A 24,271-nucleotide genomic window follows, 5' to 3' on the forward strand; every position below is an offset into this window, starting at 1 on the left:
GTTCCCTTTTCTCCACACCCTCTCCAGCATTTATTGTTTCTAGATTTTTTGATGATGGCCATTCTGACCGGTGTGAGATGATATCTCATTGTAGTTTTAATTTGCATTTCTCTAATGATTAATGATGTTGAGCATTCTTCATGTGTTTGTTGGCAGTCTGTATGTGAACTATTAAACTATCTATGTGCCTGAGTTATCCCATCTTAAGAAAATATTTCATGGAGTGGTCTGCACACCCTGCTTCCCTTTCCTCAGCCTACCCTCACTCTTTAATCCCATCTGAGTCAGCCCTCTGCTTCCAAAGCACCTGCCCATGGCTGCAAGGTTCCTGAAAGGCAGCGTTGTGCCCCTTGCCTCATGGCCCCAGACCTGCAGGGGCCCCTGTTGCCCCTGGAGCCAAGTGCAAGCACCCCTCCTTGCCTTCTCACTGCCCCCGTCCCCCACTGCCAAACTCACTTCACTCTAAATCTGCTCTGAGAGTCTCACTCCTACACCTTCGCTCAGCTGGGTCCCTATTTCTTCCACTTGTCAAGATCCCAACAACTACAGGGAAGGGTGGTGGGCCAGGCTTAGGACCCACCTCTCCCATCTTGAGCACCCTTCCTGCTCTGAAGTCAGCACCTAGCCGCCTTCTGGAGTATGTCTTCCACTTGATGACGCTCTGATAAAGGCCTGCTATGAGCCAGGCACAGCGGGGAGGCACACTCGGAACAGACCTGTCCCTGCCCCTGGAGAGCATGAGATCCAGGGACATGCTTCTTTGGGGCGTTTCACTCAAACCGCGGAGGGCAGAGGTTGTACTGTGTACATCTTGAATTCTAGAGCCCTGTACTCAGGAGTCGCTCAAGCAATGTGAGCTAAGGACCAGAAGACCCCTGCTAAGCACTGGGCACATGGCCCTGGGCTGGGCACTGGGTCACAGGGAGGGGTTATTCTGTAGGCCTGATCAGGCTGTACCAGGGGAGGGGAGACAGATGCCCTGGCCCATATTGTTTTCCCCTTTAAAACATTTCTTAGCCAAGTATAGTATACTTACAGAAAAGTACACACGACTTAAGTATACACCTCAGTGAATTTTCACACACTGAACACGCCTGTGTAACTAGAACTAGAATCAAGAAACAGGACATTGCCAACCCCCAGAAGCCCCTGTTGTGCCCCCTCCAAGCCACTCCTCATCCCAGGAGAACACTGTTCTAAGTTCCAACAACATGTGATTTTGCCCATGTGGGACCTTCCTATAAAGGAAATCACACATTTCCTGGATCTTTCATGTCTGGCTTCTTCTCTCCGCACTGCGTTTGGGGGCGTCATCCTTGGCATTGAGTGTGAGTGTGGACTCTCCCTCCCCATTTCTGCACATGGTCCATTGAATGGATGGACCCATGCACTTATCCGTTCCACTGTCAAGGGGCAGCTGCACCCTGCTTTAATGCTTGGCAAGCCAGTTTATCCCGTCCACTTAGTTGCTGTCCAGATAGCTGGCCCAAGGCCACCCCCAACTCTGACCATCTGGTCTTCGGGCCTGGAGTGAACTGCCAGCCTCTCCGGGCCCAAGCTGAGCTTCACCTCCTACAGAAAGCATTTCTGGGGTACCCCAGCCTCCAGCAGGCTCTTCCTTGCTTTATTTTGTATGCTCTCAACAGCCAGATAAGTGGCTATCAGCTGAGAGTGATCAAGACCCCTTATGTTTCAGTAGCATTTTATTATAGCACTTACGTGGTCGTTATTCCAAAAGAAAAGACGACGAACAATATTACGCAGAAGAACAAGCAGGCTCCACCTGCTCTGGCAACATGTCCAAGGACACCTGGCAGTTGGGAGCTGGGACGGACACCCAGGCCTCATGGCACCGAGCTGGGGTCTCTCCCACCCTGTGCTGCTTGGACCTGCACCTGTGAATACATCCTCTCTCTACAGCAACGTGAAGGATAGACACTGGGCCCTACTCTTACCCCTCTCCTCTCCTGCCCCACACCTTCCAGCTCCCAGCACAGGGCCAGGTATGAGAAGCAGCCCAGATTGACCTTGTGAGTCAAGGTCTGTGCGTTGACAGACAAGGGAGAGTGTGTATAGGTAGACGGGAGTCTGAATTCAAAGGCACAACCAGGGATCACCACTTTCACTGGGTCAGGGTCAGGCCTCTCTGAGACAGGCAGGGAGTGGTCCCGAGGAGAACCAAACCCTGACGCAGAAGGGCCAGTGCGGGCTGCCTCTTTGGAGACCTCATCTCTCTGAACCTCAGTCTCCACACTAATGGGAGTAATGACAGCATCCCAGCCAGCTCCCCGCAGCGGGGGAGAATAAACAGCAAAGCACCCTGACTCAAATAGGGCAACACTGGAGGAAGCAGGTGACTGAGCAGAGGCTGCCGGGACCTCGTTTTGGTTTCATTAACAAGTTCCACTGTGGCAACAGTCAAGAGGTCTTGGGAGGACCAGATGACTGCTTTGACCCACAGGGAGATCCGGCCTGGGCTCCTTTCCTTCAGATACGCATGTCCCAGCTGGGCAGAGCCCTCTCCAGGAGACAGTGGGTACCTGTCCTTGCCTGTGTCCTTAGACTGCTTGCTAGGACAACGACAGGACACGTCACGCACAGCATGTTCAGAACGGAAATCCTGCCCGTCCCCCCTTCTCCAACCTGCCCACCTTGATGCAGGGCAGTGCTTTCCTTCTCCCAGGCCGGAATCCTCTGAGTCATCCTTGATTCTTTCTCTTTCTCTCAGAGCCCACACCCAACCTTTTAGCAAATCCTGTCCACTCTACCTTCAAATTATTAGGCTGAACGATATGAAAGGGCTATATTCGACTCTTTTTAATCTATAAACAGCCATCTTCATTTGGATCTCCCTGATATATCCGGGACCCGACTGCTTCTCTCCACCCCACACTCTCACATGGATTGTGGCGTCGCGGCTTCTCTGGCCTCCCTGCTTCCACGCCTGCCGCTTGCCTAGCAGTCTCCTCCAGCACAGCAGCTGGAGGCAAGTCTTCATGAAACCTAAGCCAGACGTCTTAGTGATGCACCATGTCACTTCTCTGGTTAAAACCTGCCAAGGGCTCCTCATTTCACTCATAGTAAAAGCCAAAGTCTCCCAGGGGGCCTCGAGACCCTCATTATCTGCTCCCCTGTCTCTCTGACCTCAGCTTCCCCACTCCCCTCTCTCATCCCACCTGCCTCCTGGCCTCAGTGTGGTCTCCAAACGTCAGGCCTGTGCCTGCCTCAAGGCAGCAGTGCTGTGCCTCGTGCCCTGGTCACCTGCAAGCTTGTGCTCGGACCTCACCTTCTCGTGGAGGTCCACCCTGACCTTCCTGATTAAAACTGGAACCGTAACCCCCATCGTGCTCCTGCATCCCCATCCCTGCTGGCCTGTCCTATTTTCCCCATGGCCCTTATCACTTTCTAGGATAGTATACAATTGAGTTACTTCTTATGTTTATCGTTTTTCTGTCCTCTCTCACTGGAATATGTGTTCCGTGAGGACGGGTCGGTTAGTTCTGCTGACCAGCGTATTCGCCATTGCCTAGAACAGCTCCTAGCACAGACACAGCACTCCTATGCATTTGTTGAACAAAAGAAAGAAAGAATGAGTGAACAAATAAATGAAAGTCACTCTCCCAAGCCCACTTCTGCAACTGTATGCCCAGGAACTCAGGATGCTCTCTCTTTGACACCAAGGCACGTGAGGGGTTCTCTGACCCAAGCAAAGCTAAGCTGGAGTGAACTGCCAGCCTCTCCGGGCCCAAGCTGAGCTTCACCTCCTACAGAAAGCATTTCTGGGGTACCCCAGCCTCCAGCAGGCTCTTCCTTGCTTTATTTTGTATGCTCTCAACAGCCAGATAAGTGGCTATCAGCTGAGAGTGATCAAGACCCCTTATGTTTCAGTAGCATTTTATTATAGCACTTACGTGGTCGTTATTCCAAAAGAAAAGACGACGAACAATATTACGCAGAAGAACAAGCAGGCTCCACCTGCTCTGGCAACATGTCCAAGGACACCTGGCAGTTGGGAGCTGGGACGGACACCCAGGCCTCATGGCACCGAGCTGGGGTCTCTCCCACCCTGTGCTGCTTGGACCTGCACCTGTGAATACATCCTCTCTCTACAGCAACGTGAAGGATAGACACTGGGCCCTACTCTTACCCCTCTCCTCTCCTGCCCCACACCTTCCAGCTCCCAGCACAGGGCCAGGTATGAGAAGCAGCCCAGATTGACCTTGTGAGTCAAGGTCTGTGCGTTGACAGACAAGGGAGAGTGTGTATAGGTAGACGGGAGTCTGAATTCAAAGGCACAACCAGGGATCACCACTTTCACTGGGTCAGGGTCAGGCCTCTCTGAGGCAGGCAGGGAGTGGTCCCGAGGAGAACCAAACCCTGACGCAGAAGAGCCAGTGCGGGCTGCCTCTTTGGAGACCTCATCTCTCTGAACCTCAGTCTCCACACTAATGGGAGTAATGACAGCATCCCAGCCAGCTCCCCGCAGCGGGGGAGAATAAACAGCAAAGCACCCTGACTCAAATAGGGCAACACTGGAGGAAGCAGGTGACTGAGCAGAGGCTGCCGGGACCTCGTTTTGGTTTCATTAACAAGTTCCACTGTGGCAACAGTCAAGAGGTCTTGGGAGGACCAGATGACTGCTTTGACCCACAGGGAGATCCGGCCTGGGCTCCTTTCCTTCAGATACGCATGTCCCAGCTGGGCAGAGCCCTCTCCAGGAGACAGTGGGTACCTGTCCTTGCCTGTGTCCTTAGACTGCTTGCTAGGACAACGACAGGACACGTCACGCACAGCATGTTCAGAACGGAAATCCTGCCCGTCCCCCCTTCTCCAACCTGCCCACCTTGATGCAGGGCAGTGCTTTCCTTCTCCCAGGCCGGAATCCTCTGAGTCATCCTTGATTCTTTCTCTTTCTCTCAGAGCCCACACCCAACCTTTTAGCAAATCCTGTCCACTCTACCTTCAAATTATTAGGCTGAACGATATGAAAGGGCTATATTCGACTCTTTTTAATCTATAAACAGCCATCTTCATTTGGATCTCCCTGATATATCCGGGACCCGACTGCTTCTCTCCACCCCACACTCTCACATGGATTGTGGCGTCGCGGCTTCTCTGGCCTCCCTGCTTCCACGCCTGCCGCTTGCCTAGCAGTCTCCTCCAGCACAGCAGCTGGAGGCAAGTCTTCATGAAACCTAAGCCAGACGTCTTAGTGATGCACCATGTCACTTCTCTGGTTAAAACCTGCCAAGGGCTCCTCATTTCACTCATAGTAAAAGCCAAAGTCTCCCAGGGGGCCTCGAGACCCTCATTATCTGCTCCCCTGTCTCTCTGACCTCAGCTTCCCCACTCCCCTCTCTCATCCCACCAGCCTCCTGGCCTCAGTGTGGTCTCCAAACGTCAGGCCTGTGCCTGCCTCAAGGCAGCAGTGCTGTGCCTCGTGCCCTGGTCACCTGCAAGCTTGTGCTCGGACCTCACCTTCTCGTGGAGGTCCACCCTGACCTTCCTGATTAAAACTGGAACCGTAACCCCCATCGTGCTCCTGCATCCCCATCCCTGCTGGCCTGTCCTATTTTCCCCATGGCCCTTATCACTTTCTAGGATAGTATACAATTGAGTTACTTCTTATGTTTATCGTTTTTCTGTCCTCTCTCACTGGAATATGTGTTCCGTGAGGACGGGTCGGTTAGTTCTGCTGACCAGCGTATTCGCCATTGCCTAGAACAGCTCCTAGCACAGACACAGCACTCCTATGCATTTGTTGAACAAAAGAAAGAAAGAATGAGTGAACAAATAAATGAAAGTCACTCTCCCAAGCCCACTTCTGCAACTGTATGCCCAGGAACTCAGGATGCTCTCTCTTTGACACCAAGGCACGTGAGGGGCTCTCTGACCCAAGCAAAGCTAAGGGTAAACGACACGGTTGGTGGAGGTCATTTCCTGGACCCCATGATACTCCCTGCAATCCCACAGAACCCGATGGGTGGCCCCTTCTCAAACCACTGGCCCCCAATTCCCATTCCGAAGAACACCAGTTGGGCTGGGAGCTGAGCCCATAGCCCCTCTCCCACTGCCACCCACACAGTTTCCGTGGCAACAACAGCTACCTTAATAACGTGATTAAACAGCTGGATGGGGCTGATAAGGTCTGGCACCCAGAATGGACCACACAGCAGGGGCCCCTTCATAGGCACCAAGACTGAAATCCCTGCAGACCCCAGCAGGGGGCAGGTGGCAGTAAGGACCCCAGAGCTCTCTGTCCCAGCTGGGCCACAGCGCCTTCAGGGACTTCCCAGCCCCTGGGGCCCCAGGCTTGTTGATAGCCTCTGTCACGAGAAGAGTAATGACTTCCTTAATCCTGTGGGGTGGGGAGAAGGGATCAACTGACAAGTTCATTTATCTCAGCAGAAATGGAGGTGCAGAAAGGGCAAGGGCCCGTTCACATGTGCTGTGGCTGAAACTGCGGCTTTTGGAAGGGCCTGGGGGTGGGGGTGGGGGTGGGGGCAAAAGCCTGGCTCACAGCCTGGCCTGCGCGTCTGCTTCTGAAAGGGGCCTTGCCAGCCAGCAACAGCTTTGCTTATTGGAGAACCACTGTGTTCCAAGATTATTGTTTAATGTTCACACCAGCTGAGACTCCTGGCTGGAAAGTGACCAGACCCAGTTCACAAGGGCTGACGCCAGGACTTGAACCCAGGCCGTGTAGCTCTAGAGTCCCAGTCCCCGTTAGGGCTCCAACATGACAGCCCACTTTGGGGAGGGAACACATGTGTCCAGATCACCTGAAACATTAAAAATCTTTCGGCCATACAGCCTGCCCTCAAATCACCTCTTTGCTGCAGTCCTTTTCATAGAGCTCAGGGGAGGGGTTGCCATCACGGGGTAACAGACTAGCTGGCGTTCTGGGAGCCACTGGACTAGAAACCTGAGTATCCAGTTAGAAGGAGAAATCCAAGCCAGGGTTAGGCCCCTGTTAGCACCCACCCCCAGCCCAGCACCACCACCTGGCCCCAGCACTGGAAACAGGAACAGCTCCAGGTGTGGCGGGGGGAGCCCGTCACACAGCAGTGGCACATCCAAATCTCACCCCCTCTCTCACAGGACCCTGCTGCACCTGTTGCCCCTGGGACAGCCACACCAGGGAGGGGTGGACACAACTCAGGTGCTCTGATCCTGCCTCCTGGGCGGGTCAGCTGGCAGGCCCCCCTGGGATCTCCCTCCCTGGCTGGCCCCACGCTCCAAGACCATTTCCTGGTCAGGGGACCAGCAGGCGGGCTTGGCAAAGTGCCCTCCCAAATGCCACTTCCTTGACTCACTTCCTTTCCTAAGTCTCCAGCCCTCCAGACCAGGTCCAGGGCAGTCGGGGAGCAGCAGGGCTTGGGAGAAGCCAGCCTGGGGCCACAAGGGACAAAACCTTTCTTCCAGAAGCCAAAAAGCTCAAAGGCTCAAAGTGGTCTAGCACCAGCTTTGTTGCCCCAGATGGGATGGAGAGAAGGGATTCTAGTGGTCCTGGCCTGGCAGGGGGGACTGGGTTCCTGGTAGGGGTGGGGTTTGGTGTCCAGTAGGCTGAGGGGTGTCTGCCTCCTACCCACTGGCCTAACCTCAGGGGCCCTGCCTCTGCCAGTTTTTTGGTTAGGACCTTTGGATTTCTAAGCCGCATCAGCCTCCCAGGAACTTCCTGGAGCCGTCAGATGAAAGCTAATTCTGCAAACAGGTCAAGACCTCCTGAGGGCAAACAGCCCCAGGTCCTTCCTCTGTGAACTCTCTTCACCACTGGTGCTGCCCAACTCCACTGCTCAGAACGGAGTAATCCTTCAGGCAGGGGGCAATGAGGTGCAGGAAAGGGACACTTCCACCTTCTTTGTTCTAGAGGCATCTCTGGTTCCAAGATGGCTGGGCTGTTTGATCACAGTTCATTCTCTTGCAATTTATTTCCCATGAAACTCCCAAGCATGATCAGAGATGTTGGTAATCCACCCCAAAGTGGGTAGAGATAAGAGAGAGAGTCAAAGAAAGGATGAGTCACTCACTCAGTACACAGCGTGTGTGAGTGCATGATGTGTGTGCGCATGTCCGTGGGTCCCCTGGGGCTCCTGCCCTCACATTTAGCTGGGGCTGAGGTGGATGGATTTAGCCACAAATTCCCCAGCAAACAGCTGAAATGGGAGCCCATGGCCCAACAGCCATGCCAGCCCCTTTCTTGTAGGTCTTCCCAAACCTAACACCTCCTTCTAACCTCATATCTCTTTCTCTTTATTCCTCTTCCCAGGAGTATCATGACCTGTCACCAACAGAGAGTTTTAAGTTCTCAAATCATTTTACATTCCCTATCTTATTTGATCTCCACAACAGTCTTCTGAGGTAGTTAGGAGATGGGTTATTTCCCCATTTCACAGGTGGAAAAACTGAGGCTGTGAAGATAAGCTATCAAAAAAGGCTTGGTAGGGACTTCCCTCGTGGCGCAGTGGTTAAGAATCCACCTGCCAATGCAGGGGACACGGGTTCGAGCCCTGGTCCAGGAAGATCCCACATGCCACGGAGCAACTAAGCCCGTGCGCCACAACTACTGAGCCTGCACTCTAGAGCCCACAAGCCACAACTACTGAAGCCCGCACGCCTAGAGCCTGTGTTCCACAACAAGAGAAGACACCGCAATGAGAAGCCTGCGCACCACAACGAAGAGTAGCCCCAGCTCGCCGCAACTAGAGAAAGCCCACGCACAGCAATGCAGCCAAAAATAATTAAAAAAAAAAAAGGCTTGGTAGAGTAGACGAGTGGCCCAGAGGGGCCTGAATCATGTCCCCCTCCCCCACCTTTTCACCCTTGGCTCAGGTATCTCCTGGCTTCCCTGAACTACTTCCATCAAGGTGGGTCACCCACAGGTCCCTAAGATAAAAGGTTCAGGGACAAGTATACCTGAATAATATACAATGAAAATGAGATGCAAACTAGCACAGCACCAATGAGTAGTCCTGAACTCCAGGCCTTTGGGGTAACTGAGCTAGAACTAAAGTTATAGCTCCAGCCTCTGGGCTTCAGACCCTGCCTCCCTTGTCTCAGCTCTGCAAACCCTCAGAGGATGAGCTGGGAACCTTCCTGGTTTCTTCCCACTCCACCTCCAGTCACCAGCCACACTGGGTACAGCCTGGAACAGCTTTCAGGAGCCAAGAAGATAATGTGGAAGATGGAAGGTGTTTAGACGTTAAGGTCGGGAAGAGGAGTGGTCAGTTCCCTTGTCATTTGAGGTATCCACGTAGAGACCTCAAGGGAGTCATCCCTTGGACCTAACATAGCTGAGCCTCCCATGGACCCTGAGGTTCTCAGAGGAGGTACACACAGCTCACGAGCAACAGGAAGTTGAGGCTCCGGGAGTCCAGAAGCCCAAATGTTCACAGTCAGGCACTGGCAAAGTTGGAGCCACACCTCAGGGTCCTGTTTCCCAGTCCAGCACTCCATAGCTGATTGTCATGTGACCTTGACAAGTCCATTCCTTCAGTTTCCCCAGCTCTGCAATGAGGGGCAGGGCCAGATGCTCCAAGCCCCCAAGCTCTGACACTTGATTCCACAGTATCATGGAAGGGTAGAGCCAAAGGATCTCTAAGCTGAGAACAGGGAGAGAGTCCTGAGTTCCCCAACTCCTGGTCCCTTGAAGCCTGTCCCTGGACAGTCCTAAGCTCTCAGGGTTAACTGTCCACCCAGGAACAGGGGGCCCTTGCACTTGAGGCTTGGGCACATCTGCCCCCTTAATTTACAATTCTTGCGCCTGGCCACCTCAGACACCGTGACCATGCTGTAGCCACATCAACCAGGCTCAAGTGGCAGTGAGGGGAAGTCTACTCTTGAGCCAAAGGGGCAAACTCTGGACGCTGGCAACATGTGACCAGGCCAGGCTGGATGACAGACAGGGTTCCTGTGGCAAGAAGGGCAGCCGCAGAGAAGTTGCACCATCTCTGATTAACCATTTAGTGACCCAGAGAATAAAAGAGATCCCCAAAGATATTTTTTACAGGTATTCCATTGCCCCACATTTCAAAAATCTATGTAACCCCCCTCAGTCCAACCCAAACACAGCCCAAGAGTGGGGTTCCTGAATGTATACACACACTTATGTACACACATGTGCACACACATGCACACACATCCACACAAGCACCCACCCATGGGTAACACACACTGGGCACACACAACACCAAGCACATATGTACAAATACTTGAAATGGCAAAAGGCTTTAGAGATTGGCATTCTGAGGCCCTGGATTTGAGACCAGCCTATGCTGGGCAGCCCCCGGATGATCACCGACAAGCCCCTTGAATCTGAGCTCATCTGTAAAATGGAAACGCACCACCACTTGCCTCCCAGAGCTGCAGTGATGATCAAGGGAGCTGCTGTGAGTAGATTTTGAAAGCTGTAAGAAAGCTCTTGCGCTGTCTACATGGACTGCACTCAACTATGCTGGGGGTCTGGAGTCAGCAGCCTGAAAAGCAGCCTGATGTCTTAGAAAGGGATTTGGCGCGTGAGTGAAAAGGCCTGCTTTTCTATCCCAGCTCTGCATTCCTCTAACTGGCTGACTTTGAGCAAGTCTCTAGGCCTCCCCTTCCCCATCTGTAAAAGGAGAGGGGGGGGACCAGGAAATCCTGCTATCCTATACCTGTAAGGGCCTGCCTCCAGAGTGAGGTCTGCCTCTCCCTCCTGACGCCGGTGCAGTGAGGCTCACCTCCTCTCTGGTGGCTCTTGCCCAGAGGAAAGAAGGAACCCTTCCCAAGAAGGCAGGAACCGTTTAAGAAGGGGGCAGCCCAGTGGAGCCAGGCTCCCAAAGCACCTGGTCGACCAGCTGTGGGAGTGGGCATCCAAGTCCCAGTCTATGGGGCAGGTGCTGAAGTGCCATCAGGGTCTAGTAATGGGGAAATGCCACTTCTGCCCCCTGCTGTCAACCCCGGAGAGGGACTGCGGTGAGGTGGCAAGTGTGGGCACTTTCTGAATTCAGGGTGCCACCCACCGAGCCCTCCAGGAGCCTAGTACTTGGCTTTCCCAGGCTCTCCCATGTGGCTGGGGAGGACAGGGCAGGTCCTGAAGGCCACTAGGGACCTGGCTCTGGGCGGCGCCACCAGGCCCCCTCCTGGCATCACATCGCCCCCTCCCCGGGGCTGTCTAAGGGCTCGCCGGTGCGCGCCCTCAGTCCCGGGACACCTCCTTACCCAGAACTTGGAGCCGAGCTCCCCGGAGCCGCACAGAGCGTCCATGGGGCCGGAGCTCGGCTGCGAGGACGGCGAGCACGGTCTCTACCAGCCCGGGACAGACCTAGCGCCAGCCCAGAGCCGCCTCATTCCCGCGCTCCGCCCCGCCCCGCCCCCCAGGCCCTTTGGGTCGACTTGAGACAGCGCCTCTAAGAAACTGCGGTTCCCGCAGGGATTTTGGGACAGTGGCGGCGGGCCACTGACACAGTGACAAGCCCTTCGGGTGGCCACTGGGCCGCGCCGGAGAGATGCCCCGGAAAGATGAGGCTGATAGGGCTGGAGCAGGGTCTGTTTCCAAGGGACACACATGCCCTCCCGAACCGCGCACGACTCTGCGGGGAGTGGGGGGAGAGGGTGGCCGCCAGGAGTCAAGGGGCATGAAAAGGGACTTAGCAAGACTCCCTCCGTGAATAAATCCTTGTCACGTTCATTTCTGAATGTCAGTCTCCTCATCTGTGAAATGGGAAGAGCTGTGTGCCCAGACAATCCAGGGGCTACCTCTGCCCCACGAGTTGTCCGGGAACTGGCAGACACCCACACAGAAAGTGCACGTGTGTGTGTGTGTGTGTGTGTGTGTGTGTGTGTGTGTACACCTAAGGAGAGAGGGATGGGAGGGGGTCCCAACATCATCCCGATGGTGGCTTCCCATGATTCTCTTAAATTGCTGCCTGCCTGCGGTTCTGTCCCTCCCTGATTTTGCACCTGCTGCTTCAGCACCACTCTCTGCCTCCACTTTCATTATCTGTAAAACAAGGATAATCATAGTACCTATGTCACAGGGTTACTCTGAGGATTAAATGGGAAAGGTATGTAAAGCATCAAGCATATCTCCTGGCACATTCAGTAGGCATCCACCTTGTGTTAGTTTCCTCCACTTCAGCCTGATAAGGGTGGGGGATGGGCAGGTAAGGCCCCAGGAAAGGCCCCACATTAGCACATTCCTCCTGAGACTGATTCTCCACATTCCGCATCAGTAATATGGCTTTGGGGTCAATGGCCTCCTGCTTGCCACAGCTTGGCCATGCTGGGACAGCTCCCTCCCTCCCTCCATTTTCCACTCCCACAGTCATCCTCTCTTCCCTAACCGGGATCCCAGAAGCCAATTCACCACCCCTCTTGGGGTTGAGAAGGAATCCCCCGTTCCCCCAGCACCTCTTCTTCCCCTGGCCCATCTCTCCTCTACCCTTGCCTCCCAACCTTGTTCTTGTCTGTAGGGTCTGCCCAGGTGATCTCTTCCCTGCCCTTGTTCTTAAAACAATGCGTTTTCCTGCTTGGCTGCTCAGCAGCAGGTGTGGGTGGGTGCCAGTAAGATAGCACAGAAGGAGCAGCCATCTCCTATCCCTCTGGGCAGGCAGGAAGTCACCAGAAGGAAGTCTCTTCAGCCATGGGCTATCAGAACAGAGATCTGAGCCCGGCATGAGGTGGGGGTGGGAGCAGGGTGGACAAGGCTCTCCCTTCCCCAGGCAGTGGACTGAGGCCTTCTCCCCCACCCTGGGCAAGTCCTCTCAGCCCTTGGTCTGCCCCCACTGCCCTCCACTCACCCAGTCTCCAGGCCCCCTCCGTCTCTGAGCCAGACTCTATAGAGCTTTCACACTCTTGTAGCAGTGTATCTTGGGTTATATTTAGTTGTGAAGAATCTGCCTTCTCTGCCAGTCTGTGAAGTTCCTGAGGGCAGGGATTGACTGAGTCACCTCCAACGCCCCTCCACACTTTGGACAGAACCTTTAGTATACTGTGTGACAAGCCGCTTGATGTCCCTGGGACTCATTTTCTTGAGCAACTTGGACAAGATGCCATCTAAGTTCTCTTCCCGCCCTGCTGATCTAGGCTTCTATGGGGAGCAGCTGGGACTCCTCCACTAACCCTTCCTCGAGTCTGGGGCTAGGATGCTTGGGTCCTGTCTTTAGCATTGTGGCTGCAGCACCATCCTCTTTGGCCCCAGCCTTCTCATCTTGCTACTGGAGAGCCATTCCCAAGCCTGCGACATTGGGTGGGAACCTCCGAGATCATGGTGGGAGACCTGGTAATCCTTGCCTCCTCCTGTCTCGTCTCTCTTGAGGCACTCATTGGGAGTTTGCCCTTCCTGGCCCCTCGCGGAATGTGGCCCCTTTCACACAGCCGTTGAATAACAACTACGATATTCCTGGGACATTATGGTTTTGGTCGTTCTCACCAGAAAAAGAAAAGTGAGGCCCTGAGTTGTCTTATCCTTGCAGAGGCAGGATGAGCTCCATGTCTTCTGAAGGCTGGGCTATTTCCATGCATCCTCTGGGCAGGATGCATTTCCTGTATCCTTAGCTGTTGCACTCCCGCCCCGCCCCTCTCAAGACTGCTTGGCTACTCTCCTCCCTGTGCCTCACCTCCCTTTCTGCACCTGACTAACTCTATTCATTCTTGAAGATTTTACTCAAATGCCCCTCCCCCAAGCCTTCCTTGAACCTCGCCCACCCCAATCCTGGGCTAGGGGCCCTCCCTCTGCACAGCCCTCCCTCCCTCCCTGTACTCTGTCATTGACTGTCTTGCTTATCTCCCCCAAAAGACTGCGAACATCTTAAGGATAGGGACCATCTTAAGGATAATCTTGTTTATCACAATATCCTCAGCACCCAGGACAGTGCCCGGCAAAGTTGGTCTTTAGGAAATGTTTGTTGACTGACTAAACAAGCATCCTGTGTCCTTAAAAGAGGTCATAAGTAGCAAGGCCACTGTAGCATTAGGTACAGTCCCAGCAGTGGGTACTGTCCACTCTGCTTTTGAGTTTTCAGAACAAAGATGTTTCCAGCTTGAGGCTCCTGAGAGGAGCCATAAAGACCTGTGGGTTGGCAGCTGACATCCCCCAGCTTTAATGGCCCCAGCCCCATCCTCTCTCCTCGAATGACTGCAGCTCCAGGCAGGATGCACACAGACTGTGCTGCGTCTCCCCTGCCAGTGAGCATCCCAGGGGAACTCAGCCTCGGGAGTTTCCTGGCAGAAAGATGGAAAGATAAGATAATTGCAAGGTACAGTTTCGAGCAGGAATGACAGCAGAGAGAAGAAAGCAGAGCAAGTGGGTGTCAGGGAGACCCAGGGACAGGAAATGCTGCAAATGGGGAGAGTCAGGTGGGAACTGACAGGACAGGGGGAAGGGTGTGGAACAGTGAAGGCTGCCTGTTCTCCCCTCCACTCACCTCCTGGTTTCTTTTACCCCATGGCTCCTTGAAGGTCTGGAGCACCCCCGAAGCAGCCTCCTGCTCTCAAACTCCAGCTCTCTCCTCTTATGCCGTGGGGCGGGGCCTCTTTCCTCCAGACCCCAGCCTGGTGGGGCCTACATTGGCCCCACCTGTGGCCTCTGCAAGGCTGCCCCCTGCCCCCAGTCTGCGCTTTGATCTGATTTGGCTGGTGTGTGAGCACTGGCTGCTGTGCCTGCTTCAGGAGTTTTCAAAGCAAGAAGAATTAATTAGCTCCGTGGGCCATGGTCAGCATCTCCACACCTGGACCAGTGCTAAGACACACAGAATTCTGACGTTCTTAGCAGAATTCCCTCATCGATGTTCGCTGGAGCGATCACCTCCTTGGCCTGTCTTGCTGTGTCCTCAGAGCAGGGTGCCAGCCCACAACTGAATTCGCTTTTGAGAGTTAATTCCTCTCCTGGCAACCACTGTCCTGGATTAGTCCTGGGTCCACTGGCTGTGGGCTGGGATCTCTGGGCACCATGGGCTCAGCACTCCAATGGCTGGGATCCGCCCCCCCCCCGACAGATGAGTCCTCCACTGGGCTCTGCAAGCCCGTTTCCTTCTATGGGGGCTGCACACAGCACCTGTCTGCAGAAGGTGTCCATCAGTGTTGGCGTCCTCCCCCTGGCTAGGTCCCTCTACAGAAGGGGCACCAGGGTGGCACCAGGTGAAGGTGCCTTGTTGCTGCCACCTGGTGTTTGATGCCCTCACTGCACTGCTGTTGCCAGCCCTCCACCCACCTCCCTCCCCCCGCCACAGGAAATGTGAGAGGAGGCCATGGGGCACTGGGCTGTGATGGGTGGAGATTAGGGGTGACGATGGAGGCAAAATGTTTGAAAAGTGAGAGAGGTCTGGGTGGGGCAGGGGAGAGGACAGAAAGAAACAAGGGAGGGGGTGGGAGGAGGAGGAGGAGAGCAGGTGCTTTGAGGTTCAAGGGCAGCATTTTGCCAGGGAAAGATGGTGCCTGGGAAACTTCGTAATTGCAGAGTCAGACTTGGCCAGCTCTTGGTCAAGCACCTGGAGCTGAGGGACACCTTCTCTTGTGGTCAAGCCTCTCTCCACACGATATAGGCTCCTCTAAGCCTCTGAGGACACCAAACTGGGAGCTCAGGAGTACATTTCCATGAACGCAAATGTGACTGCTTTGGAAAAGTCGTCCTTGGCAAGTCATTTTGTGATCAGGACTCCTAACACCATGTCCCATTCCTTCCACAATGGAAAAGAGGCTGGGGTAATGTGAAGCCAATTGTCTGGAGGTTGGCCAGGTCAAGAGTCAAAGCTCAGCTCCACCATTTCCTGGCTGTGTGATGTTGGGCAAAGTCACTTGACCTTTCTGAACTCACTGCCTCATGGGAAAATGATAGCAATGGTACTTCCCTTGCTAGGGTACTGTGAGAAATAAGTGAGATACTGCAGATGAGCCTCAGATTTGTTTTTAGCACCAGCTCTGCTTGCTACGCTTCCTAGTCCCCCCGCCCCCAGATAGACCTTTTCCTGGAGTCTTGAGGTGGAGGAAGCAGAAACAGCCAAGCCCGAGGTGGGGGCCTGCAGCTGTTAACACAGTTCCCTCTGAACCCACAAGGAGGAGGCTGAGAGCAGAAGTGCCAGCATAGATGTTCTTACCTCCAAAAGCCCCCACATCCCTGAAGCTCCTGGCCAGTTCCAACCCTGTCCTGGAGGCCCTAATCCAAGACCTGCTGCCTCCACCCCAGCTTCCTTCAGATTCCTCCACTCCCCACCTCTGATGTATCCTAGAGCAGAATCAAATAACCATCCAGACAAGCATCATGAAGTTAGCATCTTGTTATTATTACTACTGTTAATAAGATTATTATTTCCACTTCAGAACCCTTTTAATGAGACACAACAGCTTCCATCATTGATAAAGGTTTTACATTTTTGGTGGAGAGGCCGCAATTCTCTCCCCTCAAATGTCCAAATATCCACTATGACTCTGAGCATGGTTGGGAAGTCTGGGATTGAGGGGAGCGGGTAGCAGCCCAGTTCTCTGGCTTCACCTTGACCCAGAATCCTCTAACCATTAGAAGAAAAAGAGACCCCAGGGCATCCTCCCCAAATTTCCTACCCTCATTACGGAACAGACAGCTACAGAATGCTACCAAAATATAAAAGCTTAATCTGCAAACCCAGGTGACAAAACTCTAGGAATTTTGTGTAGATTTTCTTTTCTTTTCTTTTCTTTTTAAAGAAGGCATTTCCTACATGCACCCTCCTCTCCCCACCCAACGAGGCCAGAGGAAAAACTTTCACACCGTTCCACATCCTAAGAGGATAAATCCAGGTGTTTGCTTCAAGGAGCAGTATCATTTCCGTCCAAAACAGCAATTAGAAAAACTTTCACCAGCTTAGAAAATACTGGGATGGACAAAATTTCCAGGTCCAACCATCCAGCAGCCTCCCCCAACTTCCCCAGGATCCCAGGTTCAGATGGGGCCTGTGGGTAAGGGCTTCCAAGCCCAAGCTGCCTTTGAGGTTTCAAGAGTCATGGGGTTAGAAGGTGCTGGGTGTAAGGGGGTAAGGGTGTTCAAGGGGGTGGGGTTGGGGCGGATGTTTTGGGGTAGCTGGCAGGGACAGACTGGATGAGTCTGTGGTTGGTGCCCTTGGCACCAGGGTTTCAGACAAAAGAATATTGCCCATGGTAGCCCCAGAAAGGAGGTTCTGGGCTGTGCCACTGGCCCCTCCTCCTCTCCCCCTCCTCCCCTCTGCCTGCCTGGCTGCCTTCACCCCCTCCCTCCTCTGGGAGCTCCCACTGGGCAGGCAGCAGCAGGCCGTGTAAACTCTTAGATGGTGTTCATTCATCACCCCCCAGGGGGCCAGCTCCCCACTCCAGCAGCCTGGGAGGTCCTGGCCCTGGCCCCCTCCATCTCAGGAGGGAGCAGCTCGCTGTTTATATAGCTTAATCCCTTTGCCAGCCTCGATGGGGCAGTGCCCGCAGTGCCGGTACTGGTCAGTGCCCCCCGCCCTCCGCAGGTCACCCGGGCTGAAGCCTGAGGAAGGGAAACCCAGAAGCATTTACCTCCTTCCCTGCCACCTCACAAAACCCCATTGCAGCAGCTGACGCGCCTCCCCCAGCCTCAGTCGGCCCCATTAACCAAAACAGCTTCATTATGCCAATTTCCAGCTTTCACCATGGGGCTGATAGCTGTCAGCAGAAATAAGAGTTAATCTGGAATCACTCACATTCACAGAGCTGCCTGGCTTAGAGGAAGAGGTAAACCTTTGATAGAAGCAGGAGTACACCCTGCTCATCCAGCCTGCCACCAGCAGGGGGGCTTCTCTCCTCCCTTACCCCTGGGAGGCCAGGCTGCAAGATTGCAGCCCTCTGGGGAGAGGCATGTAGCATCTCTCTCTCTCTGGCACACACACACACACACACACACACACACACACACACACACACAGAGGCAGCTCTGACCCTTCCCTCCCCACCACCCACTCCCCATCTCCAGGAATCTCCCTCCAGTGCCATCTGGAAATGCCTAATTCTGTCCCTTTTGCTTTTACTCTGGACCGTGATTAACTTTTTATTTTGGAAAATTACTTTATTATAGATATAGATATAGATATGTATGTATGTATATATAAAAAGGTTCCATTTCATTTGTAAAATCTTATTTTTTTCTTTTTTTCTCCTAGAGAAAATGATGACGAGGTTAAAGGAAAAAAATAAGTTACATTACAGTTTCCAAAATGGTTCTCGCTCTCCACTGAAGATGGGCCCCCATCAGGGCTGTAATGCACTCTCGGTCCCAGCTTGTGCTTTGCAAGAAGAGGGAATATAACTAGATTCGTTATTTTAGGTTAAAATAGCCAAGAGACAGACGCCTTCGCCTCAAAAATATTCTGAGACACATAAAAGCAGGAGGAAACAAGTCTCTTCAGTCACAAAATGTCGTACATCCCGCAAATACTAGATTCAATTAATTTAATAAAATAGAATATACATAGAGATTCTGCACAAACGTATTGCTTTCTCCCAACAGCTCCTGGTGTCGGGAACCTCAGCTCCACTGGGCCTCTCTCTCTCTCAGCCTGGAGCAGGGTGGCCACGGCTGGCTGCTGCTTTGAACTCCGGAAATTCCGCTCGCCGGTGCCCAGTGCCACTGAGGCGAGGAGGAGCACCTCCTCAGTGTCCATGTGGAACTTTCCAGGAATATAGCCCCGGAGGAGGAGCTAGGATTTGGCACCCAGTGGAGAAAGGTGAGTGGGAGAGTAGGGCAGGGCTCAGGGGTCCAGGTCTGCTGGGTCAGAGGATAAACCAGAGAGACTCAGCACGTCTTTCTTTGGGGGGGGCGAGGCAGCCATGCTGTCGGGAGGGCCGGAGGCCAAGGGATCCTTGGAATCGCTGGATGGAGCCCTCCGGCGGAGGCAGACACCAGGGCTGGGTGGGGGCCGAGGGCCCTGGCTCTGGCTCTCTGGGGGGTCTATGGAGATACTGGGCGGGCTGAGTTTCTTCTTGGGTCGGCTCCCAGGTCCCCCAAGAGGCTGACCCCTGAGGCTAGAGGGGCCAGGGCCCAGGCGGGGTTGGGAGCCACTGTCCAGGCAGCTGACGGCGATGGAGTGCCTCCTCTGTTCATCCAGCCAGGACGCAGGACGGCGCGGGCAGCTGCGGGCCTCCACGCTGTAGCACTTCTTCAGGTCCCGTGGGGATGGGGCGTCGTCCTGGCTGCCCACAGGCAGGAGGTCTCCTGAAATCCAGCTCAGCTCCGTGTCCAGCTCTAAGCTGCTTCTGATATCTGATGGGCCCTTGCTCCACGTGGGTTCTGGGCCCGGGCAGGGGGCTGACGGGGGCATGTGCTTCGAGGTCTTGCTCTGGCTGTGGGAATGCTGCTGCGCCTGGGTGCTGGAGCGGCCCCAGAAGGAGGAGGCCCCGGCCAGCGGCGGGGAGGACCCGCTCACCTCTGACAGCAGGTCTTCCCTGCTGCCCAGGCCCTGAATGTCCAGGGAATCCGTCCTTATTGCTGCCTGTATGGGGTGGGGTGAGGGCTCAGCCCAGGGGCTTCCTCTCCCCTGTGAACTGTCCCACCTGGCAGGTCAGAGAGCCCCTCCTCCCCCTCCATGGAGTTGCAGGACCACCCTAGGCGGGGGTACCAGGATCTGCTCTTGTTGGGAGACGTGGGTCATACGCAGTCTGACCTCTGTTATCCACTGTGCCCCCACCCCCCACCCCCCAGCCTGCAGGAATCGCTCTGTACAGCTCCCAACCCATGCGACCCAACAAAGCACTGGGCCAGCTCTGCCCCCCAGCTGGCTCTGCACACCTCCCAGCCTCTGCACAGGCTATTTCTTTGGCCTTAAATACCCTTCCCAAATGGCAAGCATCCCTTGACTTGATGGGCTCAGGTACCCCGTAATGTAATACCCGACTATCTTCACCCCAAAGTAAAACTGACCCCTTCCTCCTCGGCTCCCTGCTGCACCACACATGTGAGCACCCTGTGACCTGTTGCTGCAATGACCTGATGGGGTCTATGTCTCTGCTATTATACCATGAGCTCCAGAGGGCAGGGGCTGTCTCATTTGTCCATGCCCCCGGTGCCCGGCCATGGAGGCTGCTCAGCGGATATTTGCAGAAGGGATGACGATGGTGCCTGCTCCCCAAATGTGCTGGATTGAGCAGATCCTCACGTGGCTATCCTCACACATGAGGCACACATGGCGTGGGCAGTGGCCTTGTCACAGTGGGGGCACACAAGCCTCACCTGGCTACACGAGTTTCTGCTCTGTGCCCCTGGAGTGTGGGCTCTGGAAGGTAGGCGCCGGGCTTGGCCAAAAGTGGAGACATCTAAAACGTGCCTTGTGCCCCTTAGCTAGGTCTAGAAGTACAGAGAATAGGGAGGCAGCTCTGCGCCATGGAAAGGGAGTCCAGAGACCAGGTTCTACCTCCAACCTGACGTGTGTCCCTGGACAACCATGGCCCCCTCTGGTCTCCGGGCCTCCTCGGCGAAACAAAGGAGGGGGTGCAAACTCCAAGAGGACACAGACCACTTCTGCTTTGCCTAGAATTGTGTCCTTGGTATCTAGAACTCAGTCTGGCACATCGCTGGCACACAATAAATGTTCGCTGGGAGAATGAAAGTGGCAACCCTGGTCACCACCAACAGCCTAGGATTCCCAGCAGAGAGACCAGCCCCGGGCCGTGCCCACCCTCTACACCTGCTCACCTGGCGCCTGAGTGGCCTCTGAGCCAGAGGGGAGCGTCCTGGTGGGGGCAATTTGGGGATGGTGCCCCACGTGGGAGCGCCGTGGGGCTGGAGCAGATGGGGTGCGTCTTTGGGAAGCTGCAGGATGTAGCTGGTGTCTGCTGGCTGGGAGTGAACGGACAAGACAGAGCCTGTGAGGGGAGGGGGGAGGGGGAGAGAGAAGACCTGGAGAGTCAATGTGCTGGCTCCCACCCGAGTCCCTCCCGTCCACTCCCCCACCGGGGCCTCTACCCTCACCACCCAACCCCCACCCTGGACTGAAAGCCACTCCCCTCAGGCTGGGGGCTCCCTCAGGCAGGGGCTGGCTGACCCCTTCAGGCTGGGGGCTCCTCAGAGGTAGGAGAGACCTCTTTGTCTGCCTCAGTACCCCTACTTCCCGAGGACAGGACTGGGCTTAGGCAAGGACGGATCTCCTGGTGTGAGCCGAGCTGGCCTGCCCCCAGCCTTGGTACCTGACTGAGCTTTGGGGAGCCCCCAGCCCCTGTGTCCCAGGGACCCCTCGGCAGTGCTCCCATCCCGGCACATGTAGCTGTCATTGGGCAGAGAGTGCGTTCGGCTGACCCCAGACTTCCTCACAGTCAGCAGATCTGGTCTCAGCATGACGGGCACCTCCTCGGTGTGGGACTCCATCTGCAAAAGGAACAGGGGAGGGAGATGGGAGGAAGAGGGGGCATCCAGATTGGGTAACTGAGGCAGAGCTTGGCAACAGAAACCAGAAGCCCACCCCCACCCCACCCCCGGCCAAGGCCCTGGCCCCCATCCCCTCCCTGGACAAGGTGGTGATGGGATGAGTGTGGTCCAGGAGAAGGGACAGACACATGGATGAGCCCTCCACACACAGGGAGGGAGGGGGTAGGAGGATGCCGGGCCCCCAGAAAACTATTCATACTGCATCACCTTGGAGCTTTCCACAGGGGATGGCAGAGGGGTGAGGTGTCCAGAGGAGGGAGAGCAGCCCCCAGCCCCCAGCCCTTCAAGCAGCCCAAGAGCTCATTCTCAAGGCCCCATTGAGTCTCTGAAGCTGCACAGTGGAGAGTTAAACGCTAACAACAGCCCCCCATCCCAATCTCTGTGCTGGGGCTTGGGGAGTAGGGGAGGGCCTTCCTAATGAGCAGGAGACCAGGCAGCCCAGGACTGCCTGCAGAATAGAGGCTGTTTCACCATCCAGTTCCTAAGGCAGCCCCAACACCCAGCACTGGACAAGGGCTGGGTTAACGTGAGCTGAATGACGGATGAACACTAAGAGGATGTCACAGCTGGTTCACCCCCCTCCCCACCTCCCTTTAATTACACAGTGACTCTGGCAGGTGGTGGGAGAGGAGCAAGCCCTGGGTACCATGGACTCAGGTCCTCCCTTAGTGGACAGACTGGGGATGGGAGTGGATTTTTTTTAATCTATTTCAAAGAAAGGCAATAATCAGCCTTTGACCCCAGCTGGAGGGAGACAAGGCTTGTTCCCCATAGACTTCTCCATCACCCTGTCCGTTCCTGGCTCTCAGAGAGGCTGTAGGTTCCTGTGCCGATGTGGACCCAGCCAGTTAAGTAGCCCCAGAAGGCCTGAGAATGGCTGTGTCAGAAAACAGTCTGGATCCTTTACTTCCTCTCTCAGCCCCAGGCTCCACTTCTGCCAACCACTCCAAGACCCCCAGGAACCCCTAAGGTCAAGGCCCTGCCCCAACAGAGCCCTGCTGTGAGGAAGGGCCCCCTGTCCCTCCTTAAGTCGCAAGAAGAGGGGGAAGACAGGGAGAAGGGGGCTGCTCACAGATCAGATGGGGACGGGGGAGCCGGGCAAGGGTGGAGGAGCTGTCAGAACACAAAGAATCGCCCCAGGACGTGGGGACATACAGGGACAGTGACAAGGGAGATAGGAACGGCCCCCCAGGTTGAGAAAGGCATGGTGGTGGCAGCAGAGATGTGGCTCTCACCCACTACGTGGTGGTGAATGGCTCATGTTGGGGCGATGGGGGGAAGCGGAGGCGGGAAGGAGGGGTGCGGGGAGGGGGAGGGGGAGGGCTGGCTTGCACGGGGCTCCAAATACAGAGGCCAACTCTGTGTCCAGACAGGCCCTTTGGTCAGCTGCCCGAAAACACCTCTGTTTGGAGCTCTGTCACTCCTGGGTGTCTGGATTAACCCTTTCACAACTGCTGCCCCTGGGCCCTTCTGGGCAAGGCCCCAATTTAATCTTATCTAATTTCTTTGTCCACTGTGGGGAACCTGAAAGACGTAGCAAAGCCTGGAGCACTAAGTGCTGCCTCTGGGTGGGGCCTGGTGGCAGAGACAGAGGAGGGGAGGGATCTGGAGCCCTGCAGCCAGCCCGGCCCCTGGGGAGGCTGGGGGAGCAGTGGGGGGCTGTGTGTATGTACATTGCTCTCCAGGGCACTAAGTAAGAGTGTGTGAGTGTCATCGGGCAAAGAGTCATCCGTCAGAGCTACAGAGCAGGACAGTTCAGACACAATCTCTGACGTCAGAGACAGAGCCTCCATCTCAGCTAGAGGGATCTAGACAGGGAGAGAGATGATCAGGCATAAGAAACCAAGACAGTGCACATTCTCGTGTGTGCACGCACACGCACGCACACGCACACACACGCGCGCGTGCGCACACAGAGCCCCTCTTCCCCCGTTCACAAAGCGTAAGGAGAAAAGGCCTCCTTTCTCTCTCCCCACCCCTTTCCCAAGTAAACTGAGAGCGCCTCCCCTCCCCCACTTCAAACCCCTGCTCTGATCAGAGAGGCTGCGCAGGCAGCAAAGAGCCAGAGCAAACACTGACAAAGCGAGGAGACACAGAAACACGTTCTAAAGATGCCCCAGGAACCTTGACAGCCCCTCCCACACTACCACCACCCAGGGAGGGAGCAGGGAGCGGGAAGATACCAGAAAAAAAATGAAGAAAGGTCTGCAAAACACCTCTCTGCTCCCAGCACAGACAGAGCAGCATGGGGTGGGGTGGGGGGGTGCTGGGGACAAAGCTGCCAATCTGATGACTGCTTTCTGCTTATTCTCTCTGCTTCCAAAAGCCTGGCAGAACTTGGCCTGCCCCCAGATTCTGGCATCTCCCCTCCTGGGCCCTCCTCCGCCTGCCCTCTCCAGGTTAGGTTCTGGGAGATGCTCTCCTCCAGCTGGCCTGAACTGGGCACACTGGGTTGGGCCACCACAGCATCTGGCTGGCTCACCTGGGATCTGCAGCCGGGCTTCAGTGCCTACAGGGCCCTGGGGGAGCGCGGGGCCATGCCTCCCAGATGAGCTGACTGCCTGGTCACCTTCTCAACACCCTCCTCTCCCCCAGCACCCTTCCCCATGAGCTTCCTTCAGGATAGGAGGCCTTGGGAAGGGACTTGCTTTCCCACTGATCATTCTAGGTCATTGCCAGGTTCAGGTCCCTATAGTCTATCTGAGGCTGAATCCCAACAAGAGGTCAGGAACCCTAGAGGCAAGGTCCCTTCTTATTTGAGGATCACCGTCCATTTCTTTGATCAAGCTACAGGTGTCCCAGGTGCTGGGAACCTGCTTGCTCGCGCCATCATCCATCATGGCCCGCGGAACACTAGGCTTTCTACCTCCAGCTGATACCTGTCTCCTTACTTCCACTCTGGGTCTACTGGGG

General features: G+C 55.1%; 2 protein-coding genes across 20 annotated transcripts in view; both read right to left on the minus strand.

Moving 5' to 3' along the window:
- The window catches only part of ABCC3 (ATP binding cassette subfamily C member 3), a 46,455-nt gene extending 35,133 nt beyond the window's left edge, over positions 1-11,322 (minus strand). Inside the window, 1 exon segment of the mRNA XM_007103552.3 lies at positions 11,194-11,322. Coding sequence (XP_007103614.2) covers positions 11,194-11,322 — 129 coding nt within the window.
- Positions 11,323-17,992: 6,670 nt separating this feature from the next.
- The window catches only part of CACNA1G (calcium voltage-gated channel subunit alpha1 G), a 62,717-nt gene continuing 56,438 nt past the window's right edge, over positions 17,993-24,271 (minus strand). For 12 of the 19 annotated variants that reach the window (XM_024130091.2, XM_024130095.2, XM_024130094.2 and 9 more), the window contains 3 exons: positions 21,121-21,260; positions 20,630-20,799; positions 18,430-19,430 (listed from right to left, as the gene is read on the minus strand). In XM_024130091.2, coding sequence (XP_023985859.1) covers positions 18,690-19,430; positions 20,630-20,799; positions 21,121-21,260 — 1,051 coding nt within the window. In that variant the 3' untranslated portion in view covers positions 18,430-18,689. Of the gene's footprint in view, positions 19,431-20,629; positions 20,800-21,120; positions 21,299-23,031; positions 23,167-24,271 lie in introns of all 19 variants that reach the window. The other 7 variants (XM_024130084.2, XM_024130086.2, XM_024130081.2 and 4 more) reach the window with 3 other exon arrangements.

Source organism: Physeter macrocephalus, chromosome 14 (assembly GCF_002837175.3).
Source record: "Physeter macrocephalus isolate SW-GA chromosome 14, ASM283717v5, whole genome shotgun sequence".
NCBI classification, from domain to species: domain Eukaryota; kingdom Metazoa; phylum Chordata; class Mammalia; order Artiodactyla; family Physeteridae; genus Physeter; species Physeter macrocephalus.